Source organism: Balaenoptera physalus (genome assembly GCF_965194825.1).
Source record: "Balaenoptera physalus genome assembly, chromosome: 5".
Classification (NCBI taxonomy): Eukaryota; Metazoa; Chordata; class Mammalia; order Artiodactyla; family Balaenopteridae; genus Balaenoptera; species Balaenoptera physalus.
The window spans coordinates 78,157,765-78,183,100 of NC_138884.1; the positions used below are offsets into that span (position 1 = coordinate 78,157,765).

The 25,336-nt window shown below is 41.2% G+C and overlaps 1 protein-coding gene across 1 annotated transcript in view; it reads right to left on the reverse strand.

The window, feature by feature from the left end:
* Positions 1–12,101: 12,101 nt before the first annotated feature.
* CWH43 (cell wall biogenesis 43 C-terminal homolog) overlaps positions 12,102–25,336 on the reverse strand; it is a 152,575-nt gene continuing 139,340 nt past the window's right edge. The window contains 3 exon segments of the mRNA XM_082462517.1: positions 12,102–15,413; positions 15,524–15,626; positions 17,734–17,838. Of these exon segments, the coding sequence (XP_082318643.1) occupies positions 15,358–15,413; positions 15,524–15,626; positions 17,734–17,838 (264 nt within the window). The 3' untranslated portion in view covers positions 12,102–15,357.

Consider the following 25,336-nt stretch of genomic DNA (forward strand, 5'->3'; position numbering starts at 1 on the left):
TCCCTCTCAGTAGAAATCTTTGAGTCAGTCCCTGAGAAAATCAAGGCCGTAAGGCGAGAACTCTTTACTGCGTCCTACCCATTTACAAACATCTGCTGTCTCGGGAAAACGGGTCCCTCTCCTAAACCTCCACCTGTGCTTTGGGGTCCTTCCTCCTTCTTCCCTCAGTCCTTCACTCCATCACCATCTCTTTTCTCCTCTTTATCTTGAAAATACTCCGAATTCAAAACAGGAGGGAAAAGTGGATTGTTCATTGGCCATAGGAACATGTAACTGCTAGAACTCATTTTAAACTTGTCTCTATTGATCAGTGACAGCCTTGTATCAGGATCCACATGTGATATTGGGATTTATAAGAAATATATATTTGGTCTTCATCCCAGTTCCTGACACAGAGCTCCTAAAATCCTTCGAATTTCTCTAGGTGACTAGAAATTTTGGTGTCTTTTGCTATGTTAATGAGATGGGTTTTAGAAAGCCCCTAGGTAACTTAAGGAGGGGCTGGTTGCCAAGGGAACCGGCCCAGTGATTAGAGGGTTGGAACTTTCAGACTTACCCCTTCATCTTCAGAGAGGGGCTGGAGATTGAGTTCAATCACCAATAGCCAATGATTTAACCTATCAGGCCTATTATTATGAAGCCTCCTTAAAAACCCAAAAGGACAGAGTTCAGAGAGCTTTCAGGTTGATGAAGATTTGGGGACGGTGGTGCTCAGGAAGCATGGAAGCTCCGTGCCCCGCATACCTCGCCCTAAGCACCTCTTCCATTTGGCTGCTCCTGAGTTATATTCTTTTATATAAACTGGTAATGCAAGTAAATGTTTCTCTAAGTTCTATGAACCACTCTAGCAAATTAATCGAACCTAAGAAAGCGGTGTGGGAAATTTAGCAAATTTATAGCCAGTTGGCTAGAAGCACAGGTGATAACCTGGACTTGGGATTAGCATCTGAAGTGCGGGTGCAGTCCTGTGGGACTGAGCCCTTAACCTGTAGGATCGGATGCTGTCTCTGGGTAGACAGTGTCAGAATTAATTGCTTGGTGCTGTTGGCAAACAGCCACACATCAGACCACGCCTTTGGAAGCCAGCCCCAAACTTCTGAAATCGGTCAATCAGCAACAGCCTCGCTCCAGTAACTTCAATTCCGTGGCTGATGCTCAACCAATCCCTAAACATCCCCACTCCTGAAAAACTGGCCAAAACTCTCTATAAAATTAGCAGGAGAAGGGCAACAGTAAGTCCATCAGAGAACCAAGCCGCACACGTAGGGCTTACACGCTTCCATCCGCCTCCTGGCCAACTTTCTCCACACCACGTGGGCACCCAAGGCAAATTGCTGGGTGGAGACATCCACCTGGGCTCAAACTTCAGCTCCCCTACCTTCCCGCTACGTCACTTAGGACAAGCTACTCAGAGACTCTGAACCTCAGTTTCCTCCGTATACTCCCCATGATTGTTGACAGGTGTTCCAGGAGATCAGTGTAGAGCACATTGCCTGGCTGGCTGCCTTATCTTCTGAAAGGAGCTCCACGATGTTATTAAGCCAACAACTGGCCTTCTTTACTGCACCCCTTGAATCCATTACAGCCTGCTGGCAACCAACTCTCAAAACAAAATCCACGTGTATGCACTTGGTATCAGTGTGCTAAAGTCACGACGATGACCGCGATGAACCAGAAAGACGAAAAGTCTCATTTTCTCTTGTTCAGGATCCTGCAATGTCATCTCATTGTGGTCAGAATTTTAAAAATACTCTGCCTAAAAAGACCCATGGAAGTCTGCTCCCTTATCTCCAAATCTCCACCTCTGGAGCAAGAGATGGTTACAGGTGCCTTCAGCAACCTATTCTTTTATAATAGCAGGGAGGGTGGGGCTGGGGGCAGGGGGAGTTCTCAGCAATGCAGCTGCCTAGCTGCAAAGATTTTGACACTCATTGCACAGAAAAACATATGCTGCATGAAAATTATGTCCTTTCTGAGGAAGAGGGAAGAGCACAGGATCTCCGCTAGCCTGCACGCCCTCTCTGTAACTGAATGCGGGCAGTCAGTGCCTCTGTGGGAGGTTTGACCCAAACACAATACAAGCTCTGGGTCTCAGGTGAACCTGCTGCTCGCCCAGCACTGGCCTCCTATTGCTCCCCACCTCTCCCCACGGAGGTGCCCTCCACTAAGCTGTGCTGTCTGACCCTTCTCACCTCCCAGCACCTCGGCTCCCCACTCCCCGTCCAGAACCTTTGGGGTCTCCCTCTCATGTGTGTCTTCCCCTCTATGAAATGCCCAGCATCTGGGCCTGGGAGGGTGCTCCTGGACAACTGGCCTTCCACCCCCTCCTGCAGGGAACGTGCTGGGGTGTCCTGCATCAGCTCCTCCCATCAGGTGGGTGGGCAGGCTTATGGCCAAAGGCTCCAGAGGACAGCAGACGGTTATGCACCCCCTGCCTCCCGTGAGAGGACAAAGAGAGCATCTCGTGCCTGGTGGAATCCTTGCACTTAACTAGAGCTGGACATCCCCATGGTGAACTCTGGGGATCTGGGAAGCAGTTCCTCCACCAGGGACCACCAGGGAACATGCTTTATCATCTCTTGCTTTATGCGGCTGCCTCAGTACATTCCATATCCTTTACCATTAAAGGAGATTTCTTCTGTTGGCATCTTTTCATCAATTATATTGCTATTTCTTGGTGACAACCACAAACTCTTCAGTCAACCTCTCTGCCACCTCCATCGCTATCTCTGTGTGCACTGCTGCACCTCCCTAGGGACAGTCCTCCGATGAGTCCCCCTCTGTCTCTATAATGCTCGACTCTCCAAAAGGAACTCTCAGCTCCAACTGAGTCAGTGTCTTTCTGGTCTACCATTTATAAGTGGTTGATGCCACTTATGCCCATTTAGCAGAAGACCACCCATCCAGAGGTCCTTCCTAATTCTTCAGTCTGTTGATTTTCTATTTACCCTGGCCCTCTCTCTGCACGCTTATAAATTTTAATGCTTATGTTCCCAATTTCACATAGGAATTCTGCCTAAACATACAATTAAAGTTAATAAAGATGATTACATTGAGAATCTGAAAATCAACCTTGATGGAGGAGGAACAAGGTTTGGAAGGATTTACGAGCACTTTAAGACATGCAGAATAGGTTGGTAAAAGGTACCTATTATTTTATGCAGCGACTCTGGGAGTAGATGCGATAGGATAACCCTTGTCCAAATCCTACTCTTGAGACAGAACATGTAGGAGCCATGACAGGTAATGAAGCCAAAATAAATAATAAGCAATTAGAGACAAAATGCAGCGGCTTTCAACATACTATTAAAAGTTGGTCCAAAACTCTTTGGTGAGTTAGTTCACTGGTAACGAGTACAGCTGCAGCTCTCTTTAATCACCATACATTTATCCTAAGACTTCTAGAGAACACTAGTTTGAATTTCAGATATTCAAATTTAGGCAATTCTGAGACATCTCTGCTGGAAAGTGTCAGAGGAAAAACCAAACCTCTTCAGCTTACCTTCTCATGGCCAGGGTTCTTCACAATCCACATTCTTCAGAGTGATTACAAAAGAATTTCCTTCAAAGAATTGAATACATTTCTTTGGGAGAAGAGATTTACATTTTAAATGGTGTTTTTAAAAAAATTTCCATTTAATTACTATAGTCATTTTTTTTCAGTTTCCAATTATTATTCTCAGCACAGCCTACTTACTCACTCACCATAATTTCTAAGCAAGTACTTCTATACTTGGGTTGATTTTTCGTTAAGGCATTCGAAGATAAATGTTAGGAACAAATTCAGGGGGAAAAAAAACAAACTATTTTCTGCTGAATGTGCCAAAAGTGGCGAACGTGCCTTATTTTGGATCATCTTCTGCCCTACAAGCTTAGCTAAGTAGACAGGGCCAGAAAGCTTGATGTATTATTTCCTCACGTGATAGTTTTTTTCCCTTCTAGCTATAGCAAAGTTCCACAGGCAATTCTTTTCTAATGGAATCACAAAAGCTTTTCTCTAAGCTTCTGCCTAGAAGCTATTTTTCACATCAGAATTTGGGGATAACATTCAAATGAGTCATCTCAGTATGATGTAACCCACCTTACAGCATCATGGAAAACAGGTCCTGCCTTCCTGTAGGTTCAGACATATGAAGAAAGTCCAGAAGTAGCTATTTTCCTCCTCACTTTTATAGCCCTGGAGCCGACTCAAAGATCTTCCCTTTTTTGCGGGGGGGACGGGGGTTATGTGGTTCATCTTTTGGTTCACTTTCTTCTTTGTTCCATCATTTCAAAAAGCTATCTTTATAAACACCCTTCCTTTAGAGTGATCTTCCTGTAAATTTTTCCCTTATAGGTCTGTCTGCAATGCACTTCAGCTGGGTTTTTCATCTGGAGCAGGCATTAGTGACTTAATCTCTCTCCAGTCTACCTTGTTCCAATCACCTTGCTGGAGAACTTTATTTCAATTCCTGTTAATTTTTAGGTGGACCACTAGTATTGCCTGGAGAATACATCTCGTGTTCCTATTTTCTATTAGTGGATAATTGCCTCATGACTTCCTACTGTTTGCTGTAGCCCAGGTTAAGAATTCCCTGTCCTAAGATGTGTCACCTCCCACTGCTTTCCATCAATTTAGGGTCAGAATTTTCCTTTATCTCCATCTACCACCCATCCCCAAACTTTGTGGATGTCTGCAAGAACAGAGATTTTCCTGGTCTGACCCATAGCTTTTGGCCCAAACTATAGTTGAACGAACCAGCTACATCACCAATTAAAACAGTGTGGACTTCCGGTCACACCATCGCTGCGTCGCGGCGTTTTTTTCATCAAGCCGTGTGGCTGACAGGGACTTGGTGCTCCAGCCGGGTGTCAGGCCTGAGGCTCTGAGGTGGGAGAGCCGAGTTCAGGACATTGGACCACCAGAGACCTCATGGCCCCACGTAATATCAATCGGAAAGAGCTCTCCCAGAGATCTCCATCTCAACGCTAAGACCCAGCTCCACTCAACGACCAGCAAGCTCCAGTGCTGGATACCCCATGCCAAACAACTAGCAAGATAGTAACACAACCCCACCCATTAGCAGAGAGGCTGCCTAAAATCATAAGTTCACAGACACCCCAAAACACACCATCGGACGTGGTCCTGCCCACCAGAAAGACAAGATCCAGCCTCATCCACCAGAACACAGGCACCAATCCCCTCCACCAGGAAACCTACACAATCCACTGAACCAACCTTACCCACTGGGGGCAGACACCAAAACAACGGGAACTACAAACCTGCAGCCTGTGAAAAGGAGACCTCAAACGCAGTAAGTTAAACAAAATGAGAAGACAGAGAAATATGCAGCAGATGAAGGAGCAAGATAAAAACCCACCAGACAAAACAAATGAAGAGGAAATAGGTATTCTACCTGAAAAAGAATTCAGAGTAATGATAGTAAAGATGATCCAAAATCTTGGAAACAGAATGGAGAAAAAAACAAGAAACGTTTAACAACGACCTAGAAGAACTAAAGAGCAAACAAACAAAAGATGAACAACACAATAAGTGAAATTAAAAATTCTCTAGAAGGAATCAATAGCAGAATAACTAAGGCAGAAGAAAGGATAAGTGACCTGGAGGACAAAATAGTGGAAATAATTACCACAGAGCAGAATAAAGAAATAAGAATGAAAAGAATTGAGGACAGTCTCAGAGGCTTCTGGGACATTAAACACACCAACATTCCAATTATATGGGTCCCAGGAGAAGAAGAGAAAAAGAAAGGGCCTGAGAAAATATTTGAAGAGATTATAGTTGAAAAGTTCCCTAATATGGGAAAGGAAATAGTCAATCAAGTCCAGGAAGCGCAGAGAGTCCCACACAGGATAAATCCAAGGAGAAACATGCCAAGACACATATTAATCAAGCGATCAAAAATTAAGCACAGGGGCTTCCCTGGTGGCGCAGTGGTTGAGGGTCTGCCTGCCAATGCAGGGGACACAGGTTCGAGCCCTGGTCTGGGAAGATCCCACATGCTGCGGAGCGGCTGGGCCCATGAGCCACAATTACTGAGCCTGTGCGTCTGGAGCCTGTGCTCCGCAACAAGAGAGGCCGCGATGGTGAGAGGCCCGCGCACCGCGATGAGGAGTGGCCCCCACTTGCCGCAGCTAGAGAAAGCCCTCACATGGAAACGAAGACCCAACACAGCTAAAAATAAATAAATAAATAAACATTAAAAAAAAAAATTTAAGCACAAAGAAAAAATATTAAAAGCGGCAAGGGAAAAGCAACAAATAACACACAAGGGAATCCCCATAAGGTTAACAGCTGATCTTTCAGCAGAAACTCTGCAAGCCAGAAGGGAGTGGCAGGACATATTTAAGTGATGAAAGGGAAAATCCTACAACCAAGATTACTCTGCCCAGCAAGGATCTCATTCAGATTTGACAGAGAAATTAAAACCTTTACAGACAAGCAAAAGCTAAGAGAATCCAGCACCATCAAACCAGCTTTACCACAAATGCTAAAGGAACTTCTCTAGGCAGGAAGCAAAAGAGAAGGAAAAGACCTACAATAAAAAACCCCAAACAATTAAGAAAATGGTAGTAGGAACATACATATTGATAATTACCTTAAATGTAAATGGATTAAATGCTCCAACCAAAAGACACAGACTGGCTGAATGGATACAAAAACAAGACCCATATATATGCTGTCTACAAGACACCCACTTCAGACCTAGGGACACATACAGACTGAAAGTGAGGGGATGGAAAAAGATATTCCATGTAAATGGAAGTCAGAAGAAAGCTGGAGTAGCAATTCTCATATCAGACAAAATAGACTTTAAAATAAAGACTATTACAAGAGACAAAGAAGGACACTACATAATGATCAGGGGATCAATCCAAAAAGATATAACAATTGTAAATATATATGCACCCAACATAGGAGCACCTCAATACATAAGGCAGATGCTAACAGCCATACAAGGGGAAATCGAGAGTAACACAATAATAGTAGGGGACTTTAACACCCCACTTTCACCAATGGACAGATCAACCAAAATGAAAATAAATAAGGAAACAAAAGCTTTAAATGACACATTAAAAAAGATGGACTTAATTGATATTTATAGGACATTCCATCCAAAAACAACAGAATACACTTTCTTTTCAAGTGCTCATGGAACATTCTCCAGGATAGATCATATCTTGGGTCACAAATCAAGCCTTGGTATATTTAAGAAAACTGAAATCATATCAAGTATCTTTTCCAATCACAACGCTATGAGAGTAGATATCAATTACAGGAAAAAAACTGTAAAAATACAAACACATGGAGGCTAAACAATACACTACTAAATAACCAAGAGATCACTGAAGAAATCAAAGATGAAATCAAAAAATACCTAGAAACAAATGACAATGAAAACACGATGACCCAAAACCTATGGGATGCAGCAAAAGCAGCTCTAAGAGGGAAGTTTATAGCAATACAATCCTACCTTAATAAACAAGAAATATCTCAAATAAACAACCTAACCTTACACCTAAAGCAATTAGAGAAAGAAGAACAAAAAACCCCAAAGTTAGCAGAAGGAAAGAAATCATAAACATCAGATCAGAAATAAATGAAAAAGAAATGAAGGAAACGATAGCAAAGATCAGTAAAACTAAAAGCTGGTTCTTTGAGAAGATAAATAAAATTGATAAACCATTAGCCAGACTCATCAAAGAAAAAAAGGAAGAAGACTCAAATCAACAGAATTAGAAATGAAAAAGGAGAAGTAATAACTGACACTGCAGAAATACAAAGGGTCATGAGAGGTTACTATAAGCAACTATATGGCAATAAGATGGACAACCTGGAAGAAATGGACACATTCTTAGAAAAGCACAACCTTCTGAGACTGAACCAGGAAGAAATAGAAAATATAAACAAACCAATCACAAGCACTGTAATTGAAACTGTGATTTAAAATCTCCCAACAAACAAAAGCCCAGGACCAGATGGATTCACAGGCAAATTCTATCAAACATTTAGAGAAGAGCTAACACCTATCCTTCTCCAACTCTTCCAAAATACAGCAGAGGGAGGAACACTCCCAAACTCATTCTACGAGGCCACCATCACCCTGATACCAAAACCACACAAAGACGTCACAAAAAAAGAAAACTACAGGCCAATATCACTGATGAACATAGATGCAAAAACCCTCAACAAAATACTAGCAAACAGAATCCAGCAGCACATCAAAAGGATCATACACCATGATCAAGTTGGGTTTATCCCAGGAATGCAAGGATTCTTCAATATACACAAATCAATCAATGTGACACACCATATTAACAAACTGAAGGATAAAAACCATATGGTAATCTCAATATATGCAGATAAAGCTTTCACCAAAATTCAACACCCATTTATGATAAAAACTCTCCAGAAAGTAGGCATAGAGGGAACTTACTTCTACATAATAGAGGCCATATACGACAAACCTACAGCCAACATCGTTCTCAGTGGTGAAAAACTGAAACCATATACACTAAGATCAGGAACAAGACAAGGTTGCCCACTCTCACCACTATTATTCAACATAGTTTTGGAAGTGTTAGCCACAGCAATCAGAGACGAAAAAGAAATAAAAGGAATCCAAATCGGAAAAGAAGTAAAACTGTCACTGTTTGCGGATGACATGATACTATACATAGAGAATCCTAAAGATGCTACCAGAAAACTACTAAAGCTAATCAATGAATTTGGTAAAGTAGCAGGATACAAAATTAATGCACAGAAATCTCTTGCATTCCTATACACTAGTGATGAAAAACTGAAAGAGAAATTAAGGAAACACTCCCATTTACCATTGCAACAAAAAGAATCAAATACCTAGGAATAAACCTACCTATGGAGACAAAAGACCTGTATGCAGAAAACTATAAGACACTGATGAAAGAAATTAAAAATGATACAAACAGATGGAGAGATATACCATGTTCTTGGATTGGAAGAATCAACATTGTGAAAATGACTATACCACCCAAAGCAATCTACAGATTCAATGCAATTCCTATCAAACTACCAATGGCATTTTTCACAGAACTAGAACAAAAAATTTCACAATTTGTATGGAAACACAAAAGACCCTGAATAGCCAAAGCAATCTTAAGAAAGAAAAAACGGAGCTGGAGGAATCAGGCTCCCTGACTTCAAACTATACTACAAAGCTACAGTAATCAAGACAGTATGGTACTGGCACAAAAACAGAAATATAGATCAATGGAACAGGACAGAAAGCCCAGAGATAAACCCATGTACATATGGTCACCTTATCTTTGATAAAGGAAGCAAGAGTATATGATGGAGAAAACACAGCCTCTTCAATAAGTGGTGCTGGGAAAACTGGACAGCTACATGTAAAAGAATAAAATTAGAACACTCCCTAACACCACATACAGAAATAAACTCCAAATGGATTAAAGACCTACATGTAAGGCCAGACACTATAAAACTCTTAGAGAAAAACATAGGCAGAACACTCTATGACATAAATCACAGCAAGATCCTTTTTGACCCACCTCCTAGAGAAATAGAAATAAAAACAAAAATAAACAAATGGGACCTAATGAAACTTAAAAGCTTTTGCACAGCAAAGGAAACCATAAACAAGACGAAAAGACAACCCTCAGAATGGGAGAAAATATCTGCAAATGAAGCAACTGACAAAGGATTAATCTCCAAAATATACAAGCAGCCCATGCAGCTCAATATCAAAAAAACATACAACCCAATCCAAAAATGGGCAGAAGACCTAAACTGACATTTCTCCTAAGAAGATATACAGATTGCCAACAAACACATGAAAGGATGCTCAACATCACTAATCATTATAGAAATGCAAATCAAAACTACAATGAGGTATCACCTCACACTGGTCAGAATGGCCATCATCAAAACATCTACAGACGAACAACAACAAAAAAAAAACTACAAACAATAAATGCTGGAGAGGGTGTGGAGAAAAGGGAACCCTCTTGCACTGTTGGTGGGACTGTAAATTGATACAGTCACTACGGAGAACAGTATGGAGATTCCTTAAAAAACTAAAAATAGAACTACCATACGACCCAGCAATCCCACTACTGGGCATATACCCTGAGAAAACCATAATTCAAAAAGAGTCATGTACCACAATGTTCACTGCAGCACTATTTACAACAGCCAGGACATGGAAGCAACCTAAGAGTCCACTGACAGATGCATGGATAAAGAAGATGTGCCACATATATACAATGGAATATTACTCAGCCATCAAAAGAAACGAAATTGAGTTATTTGTAGTGAGGTGGATGGACCTAGAGACTGTCATACAGAGTGAAGTAAGTCAGAAAGAGAAAAACAAACACAGTATGCTGACACATACATATGGAATCTAAAAAAAAAAGAAAAAGGTTCTGCAGAACCTAGGGGCAGGACAGAAATAAAGACGCAGACGTAGAGAATGGACCTGAGGACACGGGGAGTGGGAAGGGCAAGCTGGGACAAAGTGAGCGAGTGGTATTGACATATATACACTACCAAATGCAAAATAGAGAGCTAGTGGGAAGCAGCCGCATAGCACAGGGAGATCAGCTCGGTGCTCTGTGACCACCTAGAGGGGTGGGATAGGGAGGGTGGGAGAGAGACACAAGAGGGAGGAGATATGGGGGTATATGTGTATGTATAGCTGATTCACCTTGTTATACAGCAGAAACTAACACAACATTGTAAAGCAACTATACTCCAATAAAGATGTTAAAGAAAATAAAATGGGCCCAAAGGAAAAAATAAATAAAAGTGTGTACCTTGATCCTGATTTTTAGGAATCTTGTTCTCTACCTCCTCTCTTGCTTTCAAGCTTCTAAAAATCTTAACATCTGTATCAGTCCTTCCTGGACTCTCTTGATCTCTACACAAGGTTTCTTAGGTCCTGACAATTCTTGGCCATGTGACTTGCTTCCTTCCTCATCCATTTTCTGGGCATCCACTCTGAGCTGGAGGTCCCACCGTCAGGGAGGTAAGATTCTAGCGTAGGACAATTTTAGAAAGTGGTGACCAAGGCTGACACACACTTACAAACTAAGTGGGTGGTAGCCTTGGAGATAGTAAAAATGGTCACTTCTACCTGGCTCCTGGCACATGGTAAGCACTAGGTTATTAGCTCGATGTTTAGAAATACTCTACAGTAGGAAATTTTTAATTTTTTTTCCTCTTTGGCTGAGGACCGTTTGTACTGTCTTATTAAAATACTGTATCTGGAACTATTCTAGGTTAAAGGAAACTGAAGATGCATGACGACTAAATGCATTGCTTATCCCTGGATTAAAAATAATTCTCAAGGCAATTCTTGGTACCAAGGGGGAGATTTTAATCTGGACTGTATATTAGGTAATGGTATTGTATCAATGTTATATTTCTTGAGTGTGAGCAGTGTACTGTGGTTATAAGAATGTCCTTGTTTCAAAATATGAAGTGTCACAATGTAACTTACTTTAGGATGGTTCAGAAAAAATTCCATCTCTGTATCTATAGGGAGAAGTACACACACACACACACACACACAGAGTGGCACAGAGAATGTGGCAAAATGTGAACCACGGAAAACATAGGTGATAGGTATATGGGTGTTCATTATGTTACTCTTGCGTTTTTTCCGTAGCTTTGAAATTTTTCCATATAAAAAGTTGGGGAAAAGCAAAAAAGATTAAAAAACGAAATACTTTGAAACTACCTTAAGTGATTTTTAAAAAAACTTTATTTATTTATTTATTTATGGCTGTGTTGGGTCTTCGTTTCTGTGCGAGGGCTTTCTCTAGTTGCGGCAAGCGGGGGCCACTCTTCATCGCGGTGCGCGGGCCTCTCACTATCGCGGCCTCTCTTGCTGCGGAGCACAGGCTCCAGACGCGCAGGCTCAGCAATTGTGGCTCACGGGCCTAGTCGCTCCGCGGCATGTGGGATCTTCCCAGACCAGGGCTCGAACCCGTGTCCCCTGCATTGGCAGGCAGATTCTCAACCACTGCGCCACCAGGGAAGCCCCTACCTTAAGTGATTTTTAAAGAAAAAGTCAGAGAAGAAAGAATTGACAAATCAGTTCTGAAACCAAACACAAATACTTTTTATTTATGGGGTATCGTTTTACATCAATTCCATTAAAACCTAAAACCAGTTTGCTGTACTCAAGTTAGATGGCATAACAGTATTTCAGTTAAGCTGGGAGTCACAGGACTTGCACACGTTTATGAAGGTAATGCAAATACTGACGACACGAAGCATTCACAGTTACAGGTTAGCTGCTGTTCACTAACAGTAACCCCCAAGAGAAATGACTTCATGAAAAAAAACAACCCACGTTTTGGTCTCATTTACAGACACCCAACCTTTCAGTTGGTCAATGAATTCTATACATTTATTATACAACGTATGAAAGAATAAAAGATAAGGCATACAGAGGTATTTTAGCAGTTGTAAGAATAAAAACCAAGGGCACAAACTAACTTTTAAAGCTTTCTGTATAATCTTCAAAAGCACTGTTAAGATGGAGACTGAGAGGCAACGGAAGTTTGTTGTTAATCCAGAATCTAGAGGTCTGTCTAGTCAGATTTATAAAAACTTAATTCAGAGGTCATGCTTCAAATAAGCTGCATGTAATGTTACAGGGGGTGTTTATGGCAAATCAAATAAGGAAATTTCCGACCTACCGCAGCAGTAAACATCTAAAAGTTGCGTTCTGTTATGACAGAGTATTGCAACGTGGAGTTCAAAACATGATGGAAAGAGGAAGGGTGGAGACGTAGGTGAGAAAGAAAAACCAGAAAAAGGCACCCTCATTCACTTGGCATTCACCCATAAACAAGTGCTTATGTAACTGAGGGACATTTTTAAGAAAAAGTATCTTATTACCCTGGCCCCTCTTCTTCCCCTTAAAAATAACTGCACAGAATCAAGAAAACCAAGGGCAAGCACTCTGCAGTCACAAAGATTTATTTTTCAAGGGAGTTCAAAGATTACTTGGACTTCTCTAAATACGCAAGAGTATCCCTTTGGAATACTTATCTCCATATTAGGTACATCATGAAATAGTTTTTACTTGGCTTTTCCAAAATCCCTATCATCAAAATGTCCATTGTGGTTAAAATGTAACATCTTCCCTGTAACAATCCTTTTATTTTAGGATTAACTGTGCTTTAGTGTTTAAAAAATTCTCCAGTTTCTAATGATACCTTTTAAACCAATTTCATCTATGATTTATATTTGCTTTAAACAAAACTAGAGTTGATCAAACTTAAGAACTGCTGCCTTTAAAGTGTAATTTGTCAACTTTATGGGATCCTTTTGAAAATGACTCAAGTTTTCAACAGATTGGAACCTGCCTATGGCCAATCGCCACTGGAGTAGCAGGCGCCCGTCAGAACGGAAGCCCTTTCAATGCGTTGGTCTCAGGAGCAGTGCTTGCTCAACATCTATCCTTTGCAGATAGGAATTTGTGCAAACTGGTATGAATGTGTAAGGTAGAAGGGAGTCTACAACTTCTCAACAAGGAATGGTCAAGTATGCTTAATCACGACAGAGTTTTTCCAACTTCTGGTTTATTTCACAGCAAACCAAACCTTTCTATTCGGTAGAAAAAGGAAGTAATTTCATTCTACCATATCATGATTTTGTATATGCACACACACTGTATATACATACAATATTCCTGTCTTTGGTGGTTCAGTTAGGGAAAAAAATAATATATGAAAATCTGAACACTGTTGGCAAAGAAACTGTGAAATCATGGTCAAGAGTAGCATTGTCTGCGTGCTTTACTCATTTAATGCCATTTAGAGGTTCACATTTGACCCAAAAGGTCTTGGGGCCAGATTTTGAAATAAACGGAACCTCTTCCAACCGCTGCGTGTTCAATCACGGATTCTGCTCACAACTAGGCATTCACTTGTCTAAATGCACCATCAGCTTTCACTTGGTTAAAGTCGTTAGACTTTTGTGTTTTCACAAAACTTTAGGGACTAAATTAGTCATTCAATAGCACCAGATAGTTGAGGGAGAAACATGTTATTTATACATTTCCTTGAGAAGGGTAAGACAAGGGGGGAAAAAAAAAAAAAAGACATAAAATACAAACCTAAAACTACCGTCCTGTTTACTCTTGTTTCCTCATCCACATAAATAATGGCTACCACCTCTCTGTACACATTACTCAGGTAATGATGAGCGGCCCCTCCAGGAAAGGTCCTACCGTGTAACAGAGATTTTAGCTCAGTGCTGGTGGAGTCGTGTCCACTGCCTGCAATGGACATTCTGCCAGTAAAAGCCTAGCGTGAAAGAAACAAAAATGGAAAGCAAAGCAAAACACCTCTCACTTATTGTATAGTTCTTTCCCCCTCAAAACTAGAGAATTAAACACCATGAAAGCTTAACTAAAAATTCAAGCCACAACTAAAAGTGCTCTGCAGTTATAAATTGCCAGCAAACCATTAAGTTTTCATGGAGGCGGCAAAATAAATTTTACTTAGAATGGCATAGAAAGCATCAGCAGACCAAACACGGACTAGAAGAATGCAAAAGGAAAAAAAAAAAAAAAAAAAACACTAAAAAAGTTTACAAAAGTTTAAAACCAATGAAAAAAAAAAAAGATGCAATTTTAATTTGTTCATCTGTACCTATAGTCAAACCATGCTAGCTTTCACATTAGAAAATCAAAACCTATACCCTGCATGGTGGAAACGATTTGTGGCATAGTATGTGTCTGTATGTTCAATTATTCTAACTTCCATCATTTAAAAATGCTAATATTTAAGTAAACCAAATTATATTTGGCATATGCCTCTGAAAAGTTATGACTCCCACCTCCTTCCAAAGTTGGCCTCTTAAACAATAAGGTTAATTCTGGCAACATTTGCATATGGTAACAGTTGTTCTGTCTTGTTTTCTGAAATGCTACATTTGAGACCAAATAAATGTATAATTGGTTCATCTGAAAAAAGGGACTAGAAATATGCCACAAAAATTATTTTACAATACATTTCTGCAGAAATAATCTCTAGGTGAAGCTTCTTCTTTTTATACACATATACAAAATTTAAACAGCAATATACACATAATCACAGTGAGGACGTTGGCAAATTCACCAATCTGTAGTGTAAATACAAACTGCAAAGCAGCCTTCCAAGAGAACAAGGCTACACAGCAAGCAGAGCTGGCCCATTCAATAGCAAACACCAACACGTCCCTGCCAAAGGGAGACAGTGCAAGAAAAGCAGCATGCGCTTGGATACAAACAGCAATTTATGGCTAATGGCTGACATAACTGTGGTAACAGTGACTCTCTCGCTGCTATGCATAAAGTCCTAGGACATCTGTTTGTCTTTATACCATTCCACAAACTCGTCCAACAAAACTGGCCCTGAAGAGAAAGAGAGAACAACACGGCTATGAGGCTTCTCACAATGAGGCAGATGAGCAAAGGTGCAGGGGGGCGGGGGGAGAGCAGGGGAACACCTGCCCGGTACTTACATGCTCCATCTTCATCGTAGTTGCTGAGGTCAAGGTTAATTGTTCTGCTAAACTCTAGCACATTGCACCACTGGTCTTTGTTAATAACTTTATATTTTGATTGCTGGTGGAGGGAAAAGTAGTATGAATTACTGACACACACAATTAACCAATGAGATGGTTTCAACTGCTGTAACAATCAACTTAATAAAGTTCACGAAGGTTAACTCTTTCCATTTGAGGTATGTTAAGCACCAATCTAGGAGAAAGGTGAGAGAGAGCAAGAGGGGAGCTTCAGATGACAATTTTCATTACAAAAATATTATGGAGGCTCAACACAAAACAACAAATACACCAAAGAAACACAATTTTACATCCCCAGAAGTGAAATTTCTAAACGGCAGAAACCCTTTTACGTAAAAGAGCGATAATTCCTATCCCACAGAGATGTGGCAAGGATTTAAAGAGATAACTTCTGTAATTCACGTAAAGTACTTTATTTAGTGCTTGGCACACAGTAAGTGCTAAATAAAGAGTTGCTCCCATTAATAGCCCCTGACAAGAACGGCATGCTCACTGTCAAGCTGTTAGCTTACAGCACACGCAGTGGTGGGTTGACTCAACGAGACCTTGCTAAGTGCTGCAAGCGGTCTCAGGACCAGGCGGTCTAGCCATTGAAGAGTTACTGCTCTAATAATTCAGAACTTGAGTCTGATCATAAAAGAACCCAGAATAGCAATGAACTAGTTTTTCTCTTCCTCCCAGACAAGAAATATGCCACACGCATATTTTAAAATACAGTATTCCTGTATAAAGATTTAAAAATAAAACCCAGTCCGACAATGTTTAAAAATCCTCGCCACTAAAATCAGGAACACTGGAAAACAAAACAAGTACTTAAAAGCAAAGAGAGCTGCACCAACGGTTTGGAGGATGCAAACACAAGAAAAGCTCAAATGAAAGGATTATTGTGCCCTTTTCAAAGAAAAATGCAAACTAATATAAGAGGGAGAACAAAGCACAGACCACAAGTTTAACTTTCTAAGCAACTAAAAGCAAAACCCAGTCATCGAAACAGTTGACGGTGCTCCTGGAACTGTGCGGAGTCCAATTTGCTGGCGGCAAGGTCTTCAGCTACAGAACCCTTCACACCCGGGCTCAAATTCTGCCCAACTCTCTGAGAATAGGAATCTGTTTCTACTCATTTTCCAAACAAAGCTAACACTTCTTAAGGTTGTCAGAGAAACTGGAACAGATCACTGGTAAATATGGGTTGTCACAAGTACAAGTAAACAAGTACTTCTTGTATTAAAAACTAGTTTTTATACCTTTCTTCAGGAGTCCCAGTTAGTAATGTTAAAAGCAATTTTTAATAATAGTTCTCAAAGAATCCTATCAGTTGGAAGTTTTTCTGGACCATTACACCAAGTAAGTTGTAAGGAAGCTCACTTCAAGAGTGAAGCTGGAGTCAGGGGAAGGCCCAGGATTTTCTCAAAGATGCAACACCCCCATCCGTTCAAGCAGAAAGCATTTTTTAAAGGGGCCTGGGACTGGACGGCAGGAAGGATGGTCTATGTGATATGACAAGCCATGTAACTCACACTTACATCTCAGATTCCTTCAGGTCCTGCAGAGTTACTACACTGCATCAAAGCCAGTTCTTAATAACCAACAGCTCAAAATTTCTATCGCTAATACTTAAAGCAAATGAACGACAATGATAGAGGAAAGTGCTGGATTACTTCTAATACAAATGTGAAGAAAATTTAAACTGCAGGAGATGCTGTCTGAAGGACTTTGTCACTTGGATTGATCTAGGTCCCCAAGTTACTTGGAGATAAGCGTAGATGAGAATACATTACAAACTTAATTTAGTGAGAAGGCAGGTGAACTTCACCTAAAGCCACAAAAAAAAGTAAATCTTGCTTTACTCTTTTTATAAAGAGCAGGAAATCTAAACAAAAACAAACTTTTAAAATGGGGACAAGAGAGGAAAAGACAGAGCCGCGCTGTCTCGGATGCGTTTGTACTGGGGAGCGATGCGGCACATGCAATGCACACACAGGCACACTCAGAACGCAGGGAAGTGCTCACTGACAGCAATTACGTCACCACAGTTCCTACAGGCAGAAAAGTACAACAAACAGAAAATTACATAAAAGAGTTAAATAAAGCATACTTGGTTGTTCTAAGCAAGCAAACATACATTCCATAAAATAACAATTTAGTACCTCTAAGAATTGGTGAAAAACTGGAAAAAGGGGCCAGATTTTTCCTAATAACAGTCCCAACATGCACTTGGCAGTGTTTATGTCTAGGCTGCGCTGGTCCTTTTCCTGTTTAACAAACAAAAACAAGGATGAGCCAGGTGCCCCCAAATAATAAATCCCAATAATTCAAATTTCTGTTTTACTTCAACAAAAAATTAGTAAACAGCTCATTTATCATACACTATAAAAACCCTGAATCCAGACTAAGGTGGGGGAGGGGAGGTGTCAGGACACAGTGGGAGGATTAAACAGTTTGGTACTATATAATTTTACTGTGAGAAAGATTCATGTCAACTGAATTATCACCCTAATGCAAAAGACGTTAGTTACATGGTAACAATCTCTATGATTATTTCATGCGATAAATAAAAATCTGTAACTTGCTGTTTGACATTTATGATTATTATCAACATCATAATCACTGATCCCAAAGTCCATAACTTAACTAAATGGAGTTTAAAGGTTTCTAATTCCATGCTTAGGAATCAGGTTTCCTTGATAAAAATCATTTTTCCACCAATTTTTATTTCTTTGGTAAATGTTTTTCTTGTAACCTAAAAATGCTGTTGTTAAATTGAGTTCATAATGAATGCTGGGGCTCTGGAGGGTCTTCCCAAATCAGAGGAAGCATTCACTCCCCGACTCTGGGGGAAAGCAGTCTGTCTACCTGTTACGGTCCTTCTTACCTTGGAGTCGCTGGATGTGAAATCTCCTAGCAGAACACCCCTAACTAACAGCCAAGTGAAAGACAACATTGCATAAGGAATCCAGAAAAGACATTTACATAAACCTGAATATGGGCAGATTAAGCTCATTTTACTTAGACTTGCAATTAAGAATCCTAATTTCTCACTGATCTTTCTTACCAATTTCCATTCGGGAACTACAGGTGGGCAGTTTCTATGCAAAAGGACAGAGGACGTGGGACCCTAAGTGGTAACTTTATATATCCAGAGCTAGCCTCCTCGTGGTATCTCAACTTCAAAGAAAGTCTGCAAAAGTGCTTTTCTACAAAGGGAAAAGGAAAAGTGCCTGGCTATCCCACGTGGGGCGGAACCTAGATGTTCACCAAATTACGGGGTGATGCCGTGACCACCACTGTCAGCCACATATGCAGCTACACACACCGCCCAAAAAAATTGTTACCGCAAGGATTCTAACAGTGAAGTGCTCTTTAGTATACAGAGAATTTCTGGCCGTGACACTGAATTTTAAAGTGACGGACTGGAACAATACAGCAAATGTAAGGCAGGGCCTAACTCAACAGCCAGCAAAGTAGATGAAGATTCGGGAAGATGTGTGATGGGTCTGTCTTTTGGTCCTGGTTGTACAGCACAACGACCGTTCACCAACAGACCAGGTCGGATGGCTCCGAGTCACCCTTCCCTGTTCTGGCCACACACCTGAAGTCTGAGGATGGCGGGGGACCCCAACTCCACAGTTCAGTGCAAATAGGGGCTTCCTCTCTACAGCCTGCTCGGCTGTCCCCGGCCACACATACCATCCTGCTCAGGGCTGCAGTACCCACTCCGTGGAGAGGACGACGGCAGGAAAGGTGCCCTCGAGGGGGCCCACCTTCTGCCACCAAGCCTCACAGGTCTGTTGCACTGCACGGGCTCTTGCTTCTGCGGAGCACTGTGCAAGCAAACGGAGAGCTTCCTCTCACCGTGTCACACGGGTGTGGCAGCTACGGCACGCCCCGCTACGGAGCATCCACAAGGAAAACGAGGGAACTGCTGAAAACACACGCGGCACCACAGGACCGGGCCCCAGGTCACCTGCTGAACAACAGCTCAGGCAGTACCGGGCTGAGGGCACGGGCGCTCTGGAAATGCGCTCCCTCTGAGGAGTTTGTAATCCTTCACTCAACCTAAAGTCGCTAGTCTTGCCCTGATACATACTGTGCCTTCTTCCAACATCATCCATGTCCCCGTGACAATGGACATACACTAAGGTGACAAAAAAAAAAGATACAAAGGACCTGGACAGACTCTTTGAAACAGTGCAATCATCTGACAAACTGATGATCATGAAGGATTTCAGTGCATGTGTTTGGCAGCGATGCCAAAACATGGATGAAAGGCATCAGACTCACAGGACTGGAAAGCTGAACAGCACTCACTTACTCCTGCTCTGCAAGGGTGCCAGCCAGCAGCTCGCAATCACTAACACCATCTTCTGCCTAGCAAATAAGAGAGAGATATTATGGATGCACTCGCGATCTGAACAGTGGCATCTCGCTGATAACCAACATTGCCTGTGGGTGGATGTGAGGCTACGTGCAAATGCCCATGACGGGGAGCACTCCGAATTCCTGGGGACAGCACAGCTGAGAGATCCCAGAGCAAAGAGCTACTAAACAGCAAAATGGAGACATGCCCAGGGGGTTCTCTGACAATGATCCTAATGGCATTCTCAAAGGGCTTCCCAATTAAAAGTGAAAGGAATCTCCCAGAATGCTATGAAGCAGCCATCAACATTACAAGTATTTAAAAAAAAAAAAAATCACCTTAACAAATTCAAGGAATACAGCAAAGACATCTAGAAACCCCTCGCAGGAAATTCAAATAGTACACTGTCAACACCAATGCTGTGACTCTGCTCGTGGAGCACCAGGGAGCGAGCGGCAGATTTCTGCATCTCAAGGTCAGAATTTAAGCAGAAAGTACCTTGAGACAGGTTGTCCAGAGTCAACAAGCATCCCCAGAAGGCCCACTGAGGTTAAGGGAGAAGAAGTGAAACCTTTCTCCCTGCCCACCTCTTAACCCAACTTTCATTTTCTAAGATAACAAAATAAAAAGCAATTTTATTTTTCAAATAATAATAGGAAACGAACAGGTTCTATACACACACCAAAGATGTACTAACCCCCTATAATACACAACTAGATTCTGCCTTGTGGTCTTCCTTAAACACAGATTTTAAAATTCAGTTACAGATGAGATCAGCCCTCTTATTTACAGCTGCAAGACCAAAGGATCCTTCTCTGAATATTCTATGAAGTTATGTTTCATATATGGAATAAATGCACTACTCAAGCTAAAGACTACTAACACCTAATGTAGAGTAGAGAATAATGAAGTTTTACCAAGTTCTGATTTGACGTTCAAAAATGAAAACAAATATTGCCTTTGTTTATATAAGACTGTTCCAACACAGGTCTTCCTGTAAGATGTGAAAACTAAGCATTTTTTTCTTAAATGGCACCAATGACACAAACTGAAACAAAGTAATTAAACAGTTAATTGTCAATATGCAAATATAAATATATAACAAAATTTAATCTTCAAACATCTAGGTATCCAGATACGCTGTATCACCAACCCTTGTGTCAAATGATCTACTTCCAATTTTCACAAAGTTTGAATAGCTTAAAGACTTGTACTTGAAAAGGGGAATGCTGAATTACTAAAATTATAAAGAAAAAATCTTCAACATTAAAAAAGAAATCCTTAAGATTTTCGAGAGAGACTAGATGAACTTTAGAAATAGTATATAAATGCCCATGATCACAACCATTTTAAATGGTGACAACCAAGTCAGAAATCTGTACATGAAATCAAAAGGCCTTCACTGAAGACCTGTAATATAGGTCACGGAACTCTCATTTGAGACCACAGGATTACAAAATATAAAGAGAAAATGCAGTCTTCCTTACCACAGTTCAACAAACAGAAGGCAAAAATAGCGCTAAAGAACTCAAATCTTAAAAGTGGTTGTTTACAAAGCTGAAAATACAGCAAATCAGTTTTTTGAATGAGAGTTTTTTTTTTTTTTTAATACACATTAAAAACAAGCAAAAACGTCATAAAACCCATGAGTGCCCTCCCACTGGGAAAAGTGAAACTAAACCATAATGCTCTTAGAACTTACCCCAGCACAGTTTTCAAATAACAATGTTTGCAAGGCAATTACTTGATTAAGCTCAACTACTGACAATTCCTTTAAAACAAAAGAAAAAGAAAGATCTGCCAACAGGCACAGCCTCTCCACAGTCGTTTTGTTTGGCATAGATTCTATTACTGTATGCACTACTCTTGGAAGGTAAATTATTATTTGAAACCTAAGTAATGTCAGCGAAGAATAATTCAACAACTATTTCTAATTCTACGGTTAACTTTTACTGAGAACTTAAACTGAGCCAGAAACTGTTTTAAGTGCCTCATACTTCAAACTCATTTAATACAACAACCGTATTAGGATAAGCATTATTATAATCCCCAATTTATAAATAAGGAAACTGAGGCACAGGAATGAAATGACAATCGATAAGAGCTGGGGCTTGAACCAGGAGTCTGATTCCAAGCCTGAGCATTTCATCGTGTACCAATCCACCTCCCTGAGAAGGAAGGGGGGAAGACAGCTCTCAATGTTAAGAGACACACAGTCCAATTCGCTTTACAAACAACTGCTGAGCAAATCTGGGCAATAACCAAACGGTAATCTTAAAGGTAAAGCTGACAAGATGTCCAGGGTAACAGACCTCAGATGAGATGACCACATATTCTTCCTACTTCTGTCCTCGCACAGGCCCACCTTCTGTTTTCCTCATAATTTACGATGAAAGTACAAGGTAGAAGTAGAGAGGAGTACCTATGTGTGTGTGTCTGATGCGTTGGGGGTTGTGTGGAAAGGGAAAGTAGACAAACACATTGGTTAAGAAGTAAGAAACTGACTCAAGTTAGAAGAGAAAATGAATCAAATGGTCAGAGCAGATGTCAGATTAGAGCCAGGCAGAGTTCTCTGATAACGGGGGGTGTTGAACACAAGACCCAGCAAAATTTTCCTTCGCGAATTCTAACATCCACAACCATTCCATTAAATGGAAGTGACATAGACGTTAGCTTTCACCTGTGACCTCTTACACTTTCTTGAAACACCTCCTCAGAAACTAAGTAAAAGCACTGGTAGCTGGAAAAGTGGGTGCATCAAGGGACAGGCTGTGAGGACTGACTTGTAACAACAGATTAACTGTCACAGGATCACCTCTCAGGAAGGGGGATTCGATTCCTACCGGTACCTTCGGCCTCCCCAAAACCCTCCGTTACAACTTCTTCAAGCTTTACTGCAAGGAATGAACAACAAGGACTTGCCTCTAGAGGAATCTCCCATTCTTCTCTTGCTCACTGCCCTTCCTCTCCTTCACCCTGAAGGCCTCCCTTCTCTCCATCCAGCGCTTCTCCACCTCAGTCACGTGGGAGAGCTCCACTCAGCTCCCATCTCCCCCACCCCACCTCCGAGCCCACTGAGGACTTGCCTCAGTCCTCCCCATCATTCTCGCCTTCCTACACCAAGACTGTCGGAGGCAGCACTGCTGGAAACCTCCGATAGTGGCATCTCCGTCAATTCATGGTGTCCACTCTCAGCCAGGTGCCAAGATGCTGCTGCTGTCAGCACCTCACTCAGCCCAACATTCATCCTTCTCAGAACCCCAAGAGGCAACTCTGTGGCTTTCAGCACAGTACCCTGTCTCTGCCCCAGAGAATGTAGAAAAAACAAATTTAACTCATATTTAATAACTAGTCCAGATCAACCAAAAAAATCACTATATTTAGTCTTTTTATCTCATTCTATTTGTCCAATCTTATTCTCACTAGGTCCTTTTAAAGGAATCAAGGCAAAAACGGCTGTTTTACTTAAGGAATCCATACAACCATATTTGTTTACACAATAAATAAAATCTACATTAGGGGGAAAACGCTAAGCATAAAAGTACTCAGACAAAATTCCACTTGTAGAAGGAACTGGCCATTTCAGCTCTTGAGTCTCTACCCCACCATCTTCCTGGAACAGGACACCACAGGACGGTGGACAGTTTGAGTCAGGAAGGTGGTGTGGCTCCCTGGAGAGGACACGGTCTGCACTCAGGGGCAGAGCCCGGGCCATCGTGTTGTCCCCTCCTCTCTGGCCCTCAGCCTTGTCGTCTGCATTGTGACAAGACTGGACCAAGTGTCCTCTTGTGGTTTCTTTCAACTCTCAAGTTTCACAATTCTCTGCCATCCCTAAGACTACAAATAAGTTCAGGTCAAAGTAAAATTAGGAGAAAAATAATATAACTTTACAACCAAGTACTATTTTTAATTGGCTACAAGATTCTAAGGTGAGGGGAAAACAATCGCACTCTTAGGATTATAATTTTGGTGGAGAGATGTTAAAGGGGCATTTTATCACTTTCTGGTACTACAGTTTCTTTCCTGGTATATTAAAGGGTAATTCAGAATATTTAACATATGTCATTGTTATTTCCAATAGAGAATATTTAGGATATTAAAACTATAACAAAGTTCAGTTCTTACTAAAAGTTCAATTTTAAAAGGTCTGCTGTGTAATTATGCGTTATTACCTCTACGAGTCATTTTTCTAGTAGGAAAAGAAAACGATTGGAGGGAAGAAGTGGGGGGGTTGAATTCTGCTTCCAACCAAGACAGAGTTAGAGAAACCAGATTCCCACGCCCCGTGCACGTCAAACAACCAGAAAACTGAACAAAATCCATGAGACAATGGCTCTCACGCACTGGTCAGTGTGCAGCACAGGAGTATGACCCCTGAGAAAAAGGATAAGCCCCCAGTGACAGCAGCATACTGTGTGGGGGTGGTTTCCAGGCCACAGCACAGGAGGGGGACCCAGCCCCAGCCCAGTGGAACCCCAACCGACTGAGTTGGAAAGGACAGAGTTTGTGGAGTCCAAGGAGGCATATGATTGGTGGGGCAAAATACCAGCAAGGGGGGAGCTGCACAGAGAGACCTGGAAACCCGCAGAATGTCTCCCCAGCCGCTGGCTGAGGACTTGTCTGTGCACATGTGAGAAGAAACCACCTGAGTCTGGGAAAGAATCACTGCAGAAGAGTACGCAGAAATTCCCAGAGCTCACATGGGGCTGGGAATAGTTTCTATTTCCACCAGCCACAGTGGAAAAAATCTCATAATACATAGGGCCTTGGATAGACTCCTCAGAAGGGTATTATTGTCTTACTAGTGGGGTTAAGTCATCCCTAGACTGAGGCTGCTCTGGACCAGTCCTTTCAAAGGATCAATCTGATTCCAAGTAACTTAACTATATACCAGAAAAAAAAATTTAAATCCAACATTATTTAAAGGAATACAACAAACCCCAGCAACCAACAACATAAAACTCACAATTCCCTGCATCCAACAAAGAAAGAATAAAAACTACTAGGAATGCAAAGAAGCGGAAACATATTGCCCACAGCCAAGATAAAAATTTTAACCAAGAGAAAGAGATACAGAAATGACAGATATGATGGAACCAGAAGACAACGTTGTTAAAACACCTGTTATAAACACATTCCAGATGTTCAAGAAGGTAGAAGAAAATATTATCACGATGAGAGAAATGGATATAAAAAGACACAAATGGAATTTCTAGAGATGAAAAATATAGTATCTGAAATGAAAAATATACTGGGGCTAGGATTAGCAGAAGAAAAGATCAGTATTAGAAGATATAGTAATAAATATTATCCAAAGGGAAAACAAAAACAAAAAAATTGAACACAGTATCAGTAGCTTGCAGGACAATATCAAGCATCTAACATAGGTATAA